This window comes from Ambystoma mexicanum, chromosome 13 (genome assembly GCF_040938575.1).
Source record: "Ambystoma mexicanum isolate Mex_15411 chromosome 13, UKY_AmexF1_1, whole genome shotgun sequence".
Taxonomy (NCBI): domain Eukaryota; kingdom Metazoa; phylum Chordata; class Amphibia; order Caudata; family Ambystomatidae; genus Ambystoma; species Ambystoma mexicanum.
Window position 1 is genome coordinate 434,559,500 of NC_090938.1, and position 14,471 is coordinate 434,573,970.

Below are 14,471 nucleotides of genomic sequence, written 5' to 3' on the forward strand. Positions count from 1 at the left end.
ATGGGATGTTCCTCCGACGTATTCCTTATCGCCCCTCCCATCCATCCTCTCAGTAAAATTTCCCTTGTGGTTACAGCTTACGCTCCTACAGGGTCAATAACCAATTCATGGAAAACAGTTGTTAACGTCAAAACGGAACTGAGCAACGGACGCTGCGCGAGTCTATTTATACGCATGATGATGTTGGCGCCGATACGGAGGCTGTCGAGGGACATCGGCTCGAGGGACGTCGACGCGCAGCGCCCTCTACTGAAAAAAAATGTCCAAGGCCAGCAAGCTGGAGATGATCTATCAAGATAAGGAATACGTCGGAGGAACATCCCATCGAAAGAACGTTACCAGGTAAGAAGTAACTTGTTCTTCTTCATTCTCAACACATAGGGCCTCATAACGACTTGGGCGGTAACGCCCGCGGTATTACAGCCAGTGGTATTAGCCCTACCGCCGAACTCCCCGGCGCTAAAAGCGCCGGATCACGAGTTTGGCGGTAATGTTAATCCCCATTCCCCATTGAGCCCATTCGGGAATGCCCCATTCCCCATTGGGCTCAATGGGGAAATTTTGCACTAATACCGCCGGCGGATTTCCCGCCGGCGGTATGAGCACGAATTTTCAGCGGATTTCCCCCCAGCTAAGAGCTGAGGCGAAATTCGCCGAAGTCCTGATTTGGCGGACCCTTAAATCCGGCGGTAATAGCGCTACAGTCGGATTTAAGGGTTACCGCCAAAGTCGTGATGAGGCCCATAGACTGTTTACTGCAAATAAATATATCTATTTGCTCTGTTGTTACATAATATTACATGTTGTATACCACGGCTGGGGTATGGCTTAAAAAGCCAGCTTGGACTTGGGCAGTATTGCATCCTGATGCAGTCGATGCTATAACCTTTTAAAATTAGCTGAAGAGTGGTCAAGGTAATTGGATTGCTATAATGAGGTCGGGTCACCTACCTTGATATCTGTATCAAGGACATTGGTACTACTACTGATACTTCCAAAATGTCTCTTTGTGCTATTTGTGGAACAAAGGGGTGGAACATAGTATAAACTGGTGGTCTTAATCAACAGATCTCAGATGTTTACCTTACGTACGATATTTATATTATTTTTTGCTTTGGGTTGACAAAAAGGCATGAGTAAAGCAAATTAAATACTGGAATCTGTGGCAGCGTGCTTTGCTTTCCAGTCTCAGAAGTAGTGAACACATCTATTTTTCTCATTGACAGGAAATGCCCAGAGGGTTATATGTGCATGAAAGCAGGAAGGAACCCGAACTATGGCTATACTAGCTATGACTCATTCAGCTGGGCTTTTCTTGCCCTTTTCCGTCTTATGACACAAGACTACTGGGAGAACCTGTTCCAACTGGTAAGCAATGTGTCATTTCAGTTTATGAGTGTTGCCATTTTAATTAATGTATGCATCTCACCATAGGTACACTTATGATGGTGGCAGAACCTCAGCTAAAGTCCTGGCAAACCCATCACCTGTTGCACTGCAATTTCCCTAGGGCACATGTTATTAGTTTCCATTGATCTTACGTTTTTTCAAAGTTTAATTTGCAGTCCTGGTTTTAAGTCCTGGTTCCCTAGGGATACCTGCTCATCTATTCCAAAAGCCAATGCGTACGTTGCCTGTTCGTCTTGCCATCATGTAGATTGGTTATGAGTCCCAGAACAGGTCTCTATCCTGCCCTACTATCATCTCTATATCCCCCTTTTATACCCTGCCTATTGAACCTCCTTTCACTTGTACAGGTTCATGGAAAAGCTGTCCCTTTTCACTGGCTGCACCTGTAGCAGAGGTCTTCCTCAGCTTCCCATTTCCTAAACCTCTCCTCATCTCCTTGGAGCCTGGCTTGTTTACCCCATGCAACTTAGTCTTCCTTCAGTGTTTTTCCCACATTGCTCTATTATCTTACATCATTTATCTCTTTAGACCCCTGTTAGGCAGAAACCTGTGCAGTTCCCTTAGGGACCACTGAAAAATGTTTAAGACCACAGGAGTTAGCAGTAAACCCAATTGGTAGCAGTCTGCACCACCCAGATTTACCTGGTAACTGTGGCTGAGCAGTCAGACTTCTCTCAAGAAGAGTTAGGCAGTATACAGAGCATACTCAATAGGGCAGGTAAATACAGTAAAACAAGCAAACACTGACCAGAGCTTTGGTGTAAAAGATATATAATTATTTATTTAAAAACACATCTATAAAAACACACTGGCACTAATATCAAGCTATTTCAAAAACACAGTTACTAAAGTATATACACTCCCTTAAAAGAATATTAGACAAGTCTTAAGTAAAGCACCACTTACTTTCAGACAGCGGTGAGCGCTTAACACAGATGGCACTCTAATAATTCGGTTTAAAAGGGAGAGAAAGGCAGAGCATGAATTGAAACAGATCCGAACACTTTCAGAAGAACACAGCAAGAGAGAAAGGCAGAATAAAACCGTGAAGTTAGAGTTCAGAACCCGGATCCACTTTAAGAGGATCAGAACGAAATGTGTCCAAGGTCACACGGTTGAAAAGTGCACAAAAGTCTCGAAAAGGTTCAGAAAGAAGTTGGACCAAAAGAAAGGGACCAGTTAGATGGTCAAGCGACCAGCCCAGTCTAGAAGGTTAAGGATTTACTGTCACCTTGTAGCATTCTATAGAAAGGGAGGCCAGGCGGACACAGTACCTTGAAATGGTGAGAACACTCCAGCGGGGGCAGTTGTTCCTGGCAGTGGTTACGAGTCGGTGCTTCGTCTGGCAGAAGAGAAGATCTCGTCGGGGAGGAAAGCAGAAGGTCGTTGTACTGCCAGGGAAGAAACCAGCCGCTGAGTTTCTCGATTCAAAGGAGTGGTCCTTTTATTCGCAGTTCAGTGGTAAGTGGCTATCCGGTTTCTGGGGTGCTTGGACTGGCAATTCGACCACTAGACGTCCTGGTAGGCGAAAAGGAAATCGAACTGGTTGTCCCCACCAGCTCAAGGGGAAGAGACTCTCCGCCAAGAAGATCTCTTCTGTCGTCAGGAAGTGGTGAGACGGTTCAGCAGGGCTCCACCGGTGGTGTCGTCGTTGCAGGTCGGCTCGGCTTCTCCCTCTTCGGATTTTCAGGTCCTGTGGCGACTTCTGAAGTTCCAGTCCCAAAATCCCTGCTTTTATGCAAGAAACCCCCATTCATTCAGCCTAGCTGTCAATCAAACATGCCAAGTGGTGAGCCGGCCGGCGCACCACTTGGGCCAATCACACAAGAGTGCGACTTGAGTTGCCAAGGCAACTCAGTCCAGGGTGCCTAAACCCCCTCCCACACTCCCTGTGGTACCTAGACAGAGTGGCACCACTTTTGGAGGCTTCTGTGGAGAAGCCCGCCAAAAAGTGGAACAAAGGGCTCGACTTCGGTTGGAGTGACAGAAGAGAACACAAACTCCATTTTAGAATCGAGTTCTGGCAAAAAATACCAACCGGTGAATTAATATTAAATAAATAACCCGGCGGTATGTTCGAGGCTATAGGAATTAAATAATTAAAGTTGGTAGCCTCGAACAATGGGAAAATCCCATAGAGATATATTCGCGGTCGAATATAAAAAGTAGTATCCATTGCCATCAGCCAAAACTCGATCAGGGGGGACGGAGACGTGCCCCCTTGAATAACAGCCCCCGGGGCAATCGAATTGCCTCGACCAGTACGTCCACAATATGATGGTTTGTACTGGTTTCTGTTCATAATTTGGGACTAGTAAAGCCAATGGTGACTTTACATGCTCTGGGAGACAGTAGTCAGTCCCAGGGTATGGAGTCTATGGTGGGGTGTCACTATGACACCCCTGTGTCACTGCACTGAGGGTGCTGTATAGCACACATAGTAAAAACACACGAGACCCTATGGAGTAAAAGACCCCATAGCCCATAAAACACATTAACAGTCAAAGGAACCCCTCAAATCATGTCCAAGAGTGTGAGGAAAAGAGCCTCACTCTTGGCACGAGAAAAAAACAAACTCCAGAAATCCAGCAAAGCTACTGGGGGACTCACTAGGTTAGGAAATTCAGCCTAAACAGAGAATTCTCCCTAACAACCCCTATCACTCTAGCCTTGTTTGCCTACGTTTAGTTTATCTTACCGACTACACATGATGTGGCCTTTCCGTTAGCACACAGATTCCAACACCTAACTGCTGCCACCTTCACTTTCTTATTTTCTGTGTACAAACTCTAGATGGTGAGAGGGATGTGCTATGGCACTGCACCCGTATAGGAGAGGGGCTATTGTTACCAATTATGCTATACCATCAGAATAATATGGTAAACCAGAAGCCCAAGCTGTACGTATGGTGTTCCTCTATTTGGAGTATTACGTTGTTCTCCAAGTAACCTCTGTGCAAGACACAGTACTGGGCCTCATTACGATTATGTCAGTGCAGGAGAAAATGGTGGTAATGTGACAGTAATTCAGTTATCGCTGCATTCCTGCACTGCCATATATTATGAGTTTGGTGGTGGGGTGTAGGATTTACCTCCAGCAAAAAGCTGCAAGTGAATCCGCCACCTTACCCCCACATTTTGGCAAAATTACTGCAGCGGTAGTTCCACCAAAATCCGAATAGAGTCCTATGGACTCCTAAAATGGGGACTTACACTGCCATGCTAGCACTTGAAATCCAGCTGCATGTCAGTGGGATCAAGTGATGGTAACAGTAAACAATTTAAACATCGACAAAAACACTCTTATAACTAACACAGATAGAGCTAAGAGAAAACTGTGGAACAGCTATAAAATTTGGGATTCTAACAACTTTCCTCTAAAAAGAATTGATCAAGTTACCCAATATATACTAAAATATCCAGATCAACAATATCTTGCAAAAATGTTGAGACTACGGATGAAATTATGGCCTACGAGAGCCATCACTGCAATACGACAAAAAGAGGAAATGTATAATATCAAATGCAGATTCTTCAAATCTGAATCTTATAATGAAACATTGGAACATCTACTGCTACATTGCAAAAAGCTATCCCAATTGTGTAAAGAATCCTGCTACAAATTATTTGAAAGTTACCGCATTTTGGACCAAAAACAAATGTGGTATTGCATAATTAATGCAAACCACATCTCGCTAAATATGGCAATGATAAGATTCCTAGAGAAAATACAATTGCAATAATACCAAACCTAGAAAAATAGGAGATAATGCAAATGAAATGAAAATGAGCTGAAATGATAAACTGAATGTTTTAAAATGACTGTAACGTAATGATTTTAGTATTGACAATTTGAAATGTCACAATATATTACATTGCAAAGGCTTTAACATAAAGCCGAAACGCTTAAGTAAAAAAACATGTAGAAAAGTAAACAATGTTGACTTACCATCAAACTGCTGCCAAACTCGTAATGAGGCCTCACAAACACTCTCACAGACTGTGGTTGTCTAAACCCTTTTCTTATTATTTTTTTATTGCAACCATGAACAATAAACAAGGAGTAGTGTAACAACCACAAATGTATACCGGTGCCCTTGATGATTACAGTAATGTAATGTAATGTAAATAAATGTATTGAGCGCAGACCAAGATCAGAAGGCATCTGGGCGCTAACAGCCAAAGTAAGAATAACTACAGGACCACACTCCCTCCTCCAAACAAGAAGGTTTAGAGACCTGTACGGAAGCACAGATGATCTGAAATCTCCTGCAAGTAAGCAGGGAGCAAATTCCAGAGTGTAGGGGTTAGGACTGAGAAAGAACGCCCTCCTGCTCGAGTGCGGAACTTGCAACAAATTGCCAGAGCCAGAACGCAGAGAGTGTCGGGGAGCATAGCGAATCAGTTTAGACTGAAGAAAAAGGGTCTCGGTGAGAAAAAAAGCACTATGTGCAAGGCAAAGTGCCTTACATTTTATACAGCTGCTAACGGGAAGATAGTGGAGTTTAGCCAGCAAATATGAGGTGGATGACCGTCTCGGGGCGTTCAGCACCAATCGTGCTGCAGACTGATGCAACCTGCCCCTCTCTTGAGCCAGAGGGAAGGAGCTCTTAACGATGTGGCTGGGCAGTGTCCCAAAGATTCAGGCATTAATTGCGTATCCATCAACATATGTATAAAAACATACGGCAATCTAAGCAATAAGATAGGCCAGCGGGCACAGATATAAATTAAAAAGTAGAGGAGTTATAGATGACCCTTGCAGAACACCACATACAATTGGGGTCAGGGGCACATGGAAAGAAAATAAGGAAACAGTCGGCGTGCAGTCCGACAAAAAAGAAGATACCCATGCCAAGACTGGCCCTGTCAACCCTACTTGTTACAGACACTGCAGGAGAATCTTGTGATCAGTAGTGTTGAACGCTGCAGAGAGGTCAAGAAGAATCAGAACTTTGACCTGCCACGGTCCTGAAGCAGGGCCAAGTTGTCAAGGATTGATATCATTAACGATTTCGCCCCCATAAGTGGCCCAACCCCAGACTGAAAAGGGTGCAAAAGACCATTTTCTTCAAGAGACCTAGAGATTTGAGGAGTAACAATGTCTTCCATCAGTTTTTATAATAACTGGCAGGGGGGAAATAGGGCAGTAACTAGCCTGGGACATCGGATCCAATTACGGCTTCTTCAGAAGTGGCATAACCATTGCATACTTGAAGCAGGCTGAAATCATACCGCTCGTTAAAGAGTAGTGAAGCACGGCGTTAAAGAGTGCACTGATATCCATAGGCAGGGATTGGAGGAGATGCAGTGGAATTAGGTTGGATGGAGATGCTGATTTAAGCTTGCAGATTGCAGCCATGACCATCACATCAGAAACAGGCTCAAAACAGGAGAAAACCACAGAGTCACCACGGCAAAGGGGGCTCCGAGAGACAGGGTCTACCATACCTAACCCAGTCTTCATGATTGACTTCCTGATCTTATAAATCTTATCTGCAAAGAAAATGCTAACTGCGTTATAGATGTCTTGAGAGTGAGAAGGATCTAACCGGGCAGGGGATGGTGCAGAGAGTTTCTTCGTAACTCTAAACAGCTCTAGAGAAACACAAGTAGTGGCAATTATGCCTTCCGCCTAGTGCTGAGACTTGGCTAACTTCACCGCCAGTTTATACTGAAGTTGGATCTGTTTATACTTTTCTTTGGCTTCCTGATCATAGCAGATGCGGCATTTATGCTCCGCCCGGCAACACACCCGTTTCAGAGCTCTGAGATCCGGCGAGAACCAGGGAGGTGAGGGTTTCTGACGACATACACCTTGCTTAAGTGGAGCCAAAAGATCAGCCTTAAGGGACATGGCTTTTATCAAGGCCCCGCATGGATCAGCCTGATTCTCCATGAGAGCAGTCTAAGAACTGGATTTCAAGGACTCTACAAGCTGCACAGGGGATACTTAAGCCCGGTGGCATTGGCTGGTATAGACTTTGTGACACGTCTGCAGACGAATGGGAAAGATGATGAGATACGGGAGAAGAAAATGATCTGCCCAGATGACTGGTAGTAGACAAAAAGTCACAGCAAGAGGTATATCTGAAAAAATAAAATCAAGTGTGTTGCCTAAGTTATGACTCGGGAGGTGATTATGCAAATACAGATGACAGTCAGAAAACCTAGCAATTAAATTAGCCGCATGAGCATCAGTCACATCATTAGGCCAGATATTGAAATCACCTAGCAAAATCAAATTGGTATGAGCTAGCACAAGGTCAGTAATCAATTGAGAAAAAACTGTTAATGAAATCATTATTCAAGTAGGAAGGCCGACAGTATATGAGCAATATGTGCACTGACACATTACTTGAAGGCTGAAGCCGTATCAGCAGCAGTTCACAAGGCACAGCATGAGTTACGGGTATGGTAGAATATTCCAATGAAGCTAGATGAATAAGGGTAAGGCCGCCTTCCAGCGTAGAACTAGGTCAATCAGAGAAAATCAGTGCGTATGAAGGTGGCAGAAGCTGAGCTATATCAGGATGAGATGAATCTGAAAACCAGGTTTCAGTCAGCTTTAAAATATCAGGTTGATGCTCTGTCAGCAGATCGAAAATCTCTTGACTATGTGCCACTGCTGAGCGAGCATTTATCTGAAGACCAGACATTGAAAGATGCCTAAGCCTACCCGTGTCCCCAGAGTCAGCCACCTTATCAGTAATAGTGTCTGCTATAGGCAGCTGACACGTGTGGCTGGTCTGCAAACAAGTAGCCTCTGGAGATAACTCCTGCAGCTCAGCCCATGAATAGCTAATATTACAGTTAAACTGAAAACCACTACCAAAGGGCCTTAACACAGGTGGGAGTTCTTCCAATTTATTTTGGCAGTCATTCATGGCCCATGGCCCGGTTGGGACCCAGGCGGGCACAAACGGGCTTGGTTTTAAGGCGCGTCTTCGACGGGCATTAGGGGTACCTTCTGCACCCTCCCATTGCACAAACGGGTCTCCCGGCACATAAGTGCAGAGCTGGAAGATCAGCTGACCGGTGACGCGTTGGCAACAATAGGCATTGAAAAGATACTGCCATATAAGGAACGTGGCAAACCAGTTTAAACACACACAACAGTAAAGGATGTTTAGGAGAAGGGAAGCACATACAAATATTTAAAATGTTTGAAATCAAGCCCCAGGGCTTTAAAATCAACCACTCTTACTTCGTAGTGGTCAGATTTCCCAGCACGTAAGTGCAGAGAATGGAATATATGCGGACTCACAACGCGCTGGGACCAATAGGCAGTAAAAAGATAGTGCTGTGTAAGGAACAGAAACAGAGTAAAATGTGTTTAAACACACACAATAGTAAAGGATGTTTAGCGGAAGGGAAGCACATATACATATCTTAAAAGGTTCAAAATCAAGCAGTAGGGCTTCTAAATTACCCTTCCCCTAGCAAGTGAAGCAAGTGAAGTACAGCCTCACTTTCTGCAACTCTTTTCCAGGACTAAACATTGTTATTGTTATTGGTAATTTTTAATGCACATATCAGAAGAACCGGGCAGGATCTGCATCTGGGTGCAGATGGTCAAATCAGAAGGCTAAGGTTGAATAGTGTATCAATAAATAATTATTGAAAAAGGTAGGTTTTACATTTTTTTCTGAAAAATGTTCGGGGAGTGATCTCACAAAGGTCGGCTGGTAGGGAGTTTCAAGCTTTGTGGGCCACAGATGTAAAAACATCTATCACCCCGGCGAATAAACATAGATGTGCGAATCATCAAATAAAGGTTTGATTGCAGACCAGAGAGTGCCCTTTGGTTGGTGAATCAAAATGGCTGTGAAGGCACTTAAAGACCAAACAGAGTGTCTTAAAATGGACCCTCTTATGATCTGGGAGCCAAAGAAAACCTCTACGAAACTTTGAAATTGGAGCAGCTTTGGTAAAGGCAAAGAGTAGCCTAATGGCTGAGTTTTGGGCCCCTTGACGCATTGTTCTTTGGAATGCCCATAAGGAGGACATTACAATAATCTAATTTAGAGTTGACCAAAGCTCCTACAACAGCAGGCCAATCGTCACATGAAATCAAAGGCACTAGAGGCTTTAGCAATCTCTGTTGGAAGTAAATGGATTGAACAATCTCACACACTTGAAGGTTACTATTCAGATTTGCCTGCCAACCGCAACCAAGGTTTGTCATGTTGTAGGAAAAAACTTTGGAACTTCGAAGATTGCTGCACAGGACACTGATGGATACAGATTTGCAAGTTGCTTATTTGAGCCAAAAATAATGACCTCCATCTTGTAGAGATTAAATTGAAGCTTGTTCTCTAAAATCCAGTGTTTAATTTTACTTGCACAGGCTAACACTTGATATATGGCATCTATATTTTTTTTTAAAAATCTGACATAGATTTGAGTGTCATCAGCATATGAGTGATAAATGAGGTCGAATTGAGAATAACTAATGAGATGAGGTTGAATGTAGACATTAAACAAAAGTGGGAAGAGAGAGGATACCTGTGGCACTCCACATCTTTCTAAAAGAGAATCTGAAAGAAAAAGGTGCCATCTTTACCTGCACAGAACGATCAGACAAAAAGGAGGCAAACCATTTCAATGAATCCTTAGAAACTTGTGCAACTGTTACTAATCTTGAGATAAGGATTTCAAAGTAGATAGTATCAAAAGCAGCCAACAGGTCAAGCATGACCAGCATGCTGATGTCCCCTTCATCAACGGTGGATAGAATATCATCCCAGACGGCCACAAGCGCGGTTTCAGTACCGTGCCCTGGTCTAGAACCCAATTGGTAAGTGTCAATGATACCATGAGAATCCACAAAGTTTTGTAATTGGACTGTAAACATTTTTTACAGAATCTTTGTGTGCCAAAGCAGTCCGGCAATTGGTTGATAGTAAGACAAAATCTTGCGCTCCAATTAAACCTTTTTTAACAATAAAGGTATGACCTTTGAAGCTTAAGTGCACACATCCTTGGGTCAGAGAGGCATTAATAAAGGAGGTAATGAACTCACACAATAATGGTGCATGTTGTCTGGCGAGGGATGGGATTGTAATTGAAATTAGTTTGTTTCAATCTATAGGTGAGTTTCAGAACTTCCTCGGATGAAACTGTGAAAAAAGAAAATGAAGAATGGGTCGACAATTTTACTATTGCAACTGTGTGATCTGAAGTAGACGCTTGTTGAATAGATAGCTGAGAATCAATGTTAAGCCTAATAGACTGAATTTTATCCCAAAAAAAGACATTGGGCTTGATTACAATTCCGGCGGTAACCGTGACGATAAAGCCGGTAGGTTGCCGCCGGACTTGCAAATTTTACTGGCACCTGACTTGGCGGAAACACCGGGGCATTACAGCTCTGGCGGTCCAGGAAGTCAGGCACCGGTAAATGGTAAATCCCCATTCCCATTGAGTCCTGTAGGACTCAATGGGAATGGGGACCACGGAAGCACCGGCTCCGTTAATAACGGTGCCGGTGCTTCCGTGAAACTCTGCGGGCAGGTGCTGTTCTGCCCGCCAGGTCTGACCCTGGTGGGCGGTACGGCACCCGCCCGCAGAGTCGTACTGTGGAGGTCCGGTCACAATGGTGCCAGTAGGCTTACCGGCACCGTTGTTACCGGACTGCCATAGTTAGAATGAGGCCCATTGATTTCATTGGCTAGAGTGAGGGAGGGAGGAAAAAAGCTATAGTGCGAAGTGGAAAAGCTAGGTTTTTAGTTGCGGAAAAAAGCGCTTTTGGTCGATTATCAGCATTATTTTTCTGCTTTTGGAGGAATTGGGATTTGGCAGATATAATAACTTTTTTGTAGGTACATAAAGCTGTTTTGACCACATGAAGATAGTTATAGTTATAATCTCTGGATGTTAACCACTTTGCCGCCTTCTTGCAGTAGACCTTTTTGAGGATTTTTAATGACTTTGAATACCAATAGTTAATTTTCTTTGTAGGTTTACTTATGATTGTTAAAGGTGCCACATGGTCACATGTTTTTTTGTTGTAAATGGTTTACATTAGACTGATAGAACTCTGCACAATCTAAGTCTTGTCGGAAAGGAATTAAGCCCACAGAGAGTTGAGCACTTGTAACTTTATCAAGATCTTTCTTTCTACGTAACAAAGATGTAGTTACTGAGCGGTTTTTGCAAAAGTCAGTGATCTTCGAAGGGTTTAAAAAATGAAACAACAGTGTGGTCCGACCATACAACAGGTATGTTTTTATGGAGGAATAAAGATGTACCTCTAAACATTTCTGGGCCTATGCAGTGACTGCCTATATAAGAGGCAGAGTCTATAAGCAACAAGTGATTATGGGAATGTAAGATCTCCTTAAGTTTAATGCAGTCTGAATCAGTGAGAACATTGCACCAGATATTCAAATCACTGGCTATTAGCAAGTTGGAATAATTCAGGGCTTCTGAGCCCAAAAAGGCATGACAATTTTCGAGAAAAGTAACAGTATGAACAGGTGGTCTGTAACAAAGTACAAGCTGATGGGGTTCATTGGGAAATAGGGAAAGAGTAGTGGCATAGATTTGAGACATTGGGGGTCATTACAACCCTGGCGGTAGGGGGTTAACGGGCCGGTAGAGCTGCCAACCCCATTAATCCCCTACTGCCTCATTATGAGGGCTCGAATGGGAATGGGGATGGGTTCCTGGGATGGGGAAATACCGGGCCCTCCAAGGTCGGAATGGCCCGGTATTTCCCCATTCCAGGAACCCGGACCCGGTACCCGGAATGGGGGTAGCCATGCCGCACGGCATGGCTACCTCCAGGGTCGTAATGACCCCCATTGTGTCTCAGTTCGGGGCACGAGGGTTCAATAATTCCAACAAAGACTTCACAATAATGGCAATTCCACCGCCTTTCTGAGTCTCTCTATTTAGCCATTTAATTTGTTAATTACAAGGCACCAGTAGATGAAAGAGTGCAGTGGCATATGCTAATATGCTGTGGACCATGCGTCATAAAAAGATCTAGTTCAAGAGAGTCAATCAGATCTTTAAATGCAATCACATGTTTGACTGCAGATCTTGCATTGATCAGTACAGGATGTATGTGCATGCTTTCCTTCTTGGCAGTTGTGGATGGAGGGGGGACAGGGGGTTACAGGGCTTCCCTGGTTTTATAGATGTCTAGGTGCCTAAGTTGATTAAGAGCACAAAGGCTAAACAATCCTTTAATTGCAGTAACGTTGTTTTAGTATATTGTAACATTATGCCGACTATGTACAAGACTCATAATCAAAATGTATCAGTAAATCAAACAAAAGTGGAGAATAATATAAAATTATATAATAAGGGTAGCAAACCAGTTAAACGACACAATAGATATCCTTAAAACCAAAGGGAAGGCTTTCAGGCGCAGCGTCCTGCGCCGACTGTCAAACATCACAAAGAGCCATAAACAGGCTTTGCATCAGTACTTCAGACTGACACACATCTTCTGTGCCTGTCCTGGGGGACTATGATAAATCAACAAAGCGCTGAGTTTGGGAAGCCGGGAGGTGAAGAGTTCAGCTTGGAGGCGCGAGGTGCACAGGAAATACAAACAATTTAAAAGCAGAAATGTTAAAAATAAAGGGAGCCCTAATCAGTCAAATTGAATTGTATTTTAAAAAAAAGATGCTGACTAATTAAAGGGAATGCAACAAGCACAATAAAATCACGCCCAGCCCTGCAACTATTAAATGTCAAAGCTCACTCCGTGCAACCGTATTACTTTGCTGGAGAGTAGCTATTTATGCTGACACAAGTCTTTTGTGCCTGGTTTGAGATCCTATATCTATATTTTAGGGAAGACCATCTTACTACACCCAGCAATGGGGAAACCGCTGGTGAGGTAAGAGGGCAAAGAAAAAGGGAGGTCTGGGCCCAAAAATAAAGAGGAGGGCAGCCTGTGGCCTATGGGGGTACAGTTTGCAAGTCGATATGAAAATAATTAGTAAGAGGAGGTGACACATTTTTCCGTACTTCGTAGAACTTTGTTTTAAACCAACCTGTTTCTTCAGCTTCATGTGCCCTGAAGTGACTGCTTGGATAATTTCAGGTGGGGACCCGGCCAGGCATCGCTGAGCCTTATCATCCCTCCGGCCTCTACTCCACAAACACTGGGTCAAGGGCTGTCTTCTCTCACTCCACCCAGGTGACTCACCAGCCAGACAGCTGGAGCTACCAGGTCAACAGGTCAAGAGTTCTAGTAAGGGGACTGGGTATGCATCAGGAAGAATTACCTCAAGGGGATGTCTGGTAGAGAGCTGGGAACTCAGTTTGTGGGGTGCATGAGAGGGTTCTATGCCAAAAAGGGTTTCCCAATGCCACACTCTCCCTTTCAGTCAGCCAATGCCTCCCTATCAACTGTCAATCGCCAACTTCTCCTAAGAAAAAGTCCCTTTCAGGCAGCTTGCAATGTTGCAGGTTAGGACCCTAGAGACCTTTGCCATACAGCATTGAAACACACAATGTTCAAACTGTCCAACCTTTTACACTTTTCTAACATTTAAATACAGTAATCTGATCTCCTACTAATTCTAGGATGATAATACATGAATTCAGCTGATGAGCTTCTATTTACCTAATCCTTATCACACATTTTAATTATTTAGCACAGTGCATTTTACCAGTTGCAGTGAAAGACCCTCTTTTTTCTCCATTTGTTTTACCTCATATCTGCCTCTATAATTACAACACATGTTCATGACAATATTCGTGCCTGAGCAGAGGCGGATCTCCTGCAGCAGGGGAAGCATGAAAGGTCTATAGAATGTTTAGGTGACCTCATGTTTATATGTTTACAATGGGGTTACATTGCCAGTCTGCCAGATTAACCTTACCTGACATTTCCTGAACCACCCCTTCCACATGTTTACATATTAGCACCTTGACCTTTAAAACATTTCTTCATTAATTGCCTTTCTTCGCCATAATTTTTATGTATAGGTTTTGCAGACCTAACTCCTGTATGCATCGTTCTGATGCACACTGGGCCAACCTTGAGTTATACAATATGTTATTAAATTACGACACATGCTACATACATTTCTCCAG

At 43.6% G+C, this 14,471-nt stretch overlaps 1 protein-coding gene across 3 annotated transcripts in view; it reads left to right on the forward strand.

Annotated features, from left to right (window-relative positions):
- LOC138521307 (sodium channel protein type 4 subunit alpha-like) overlaps nucleotides 1–14,471 on the forward strand; it is a 3,496,387-nt gene that overhangs the window by 1,460,243 nt on the left and 2,021,673 nt on the right. For all 3 annotated transcript variants that reach the window (XM_069634046.1, XM_069634045.1, XM_069634044.1), the window contains one exon: nucleotides 1,227–1,368. In XM_069634046.1, coding sequence (XP_069490147.1) covers nucleotides 1,227–1,368 — 142 coding nt within the window. The remainder of the gene's footprint in view (nucleotides 1–1,226; nucleotides 1,369–14,471) is intronic.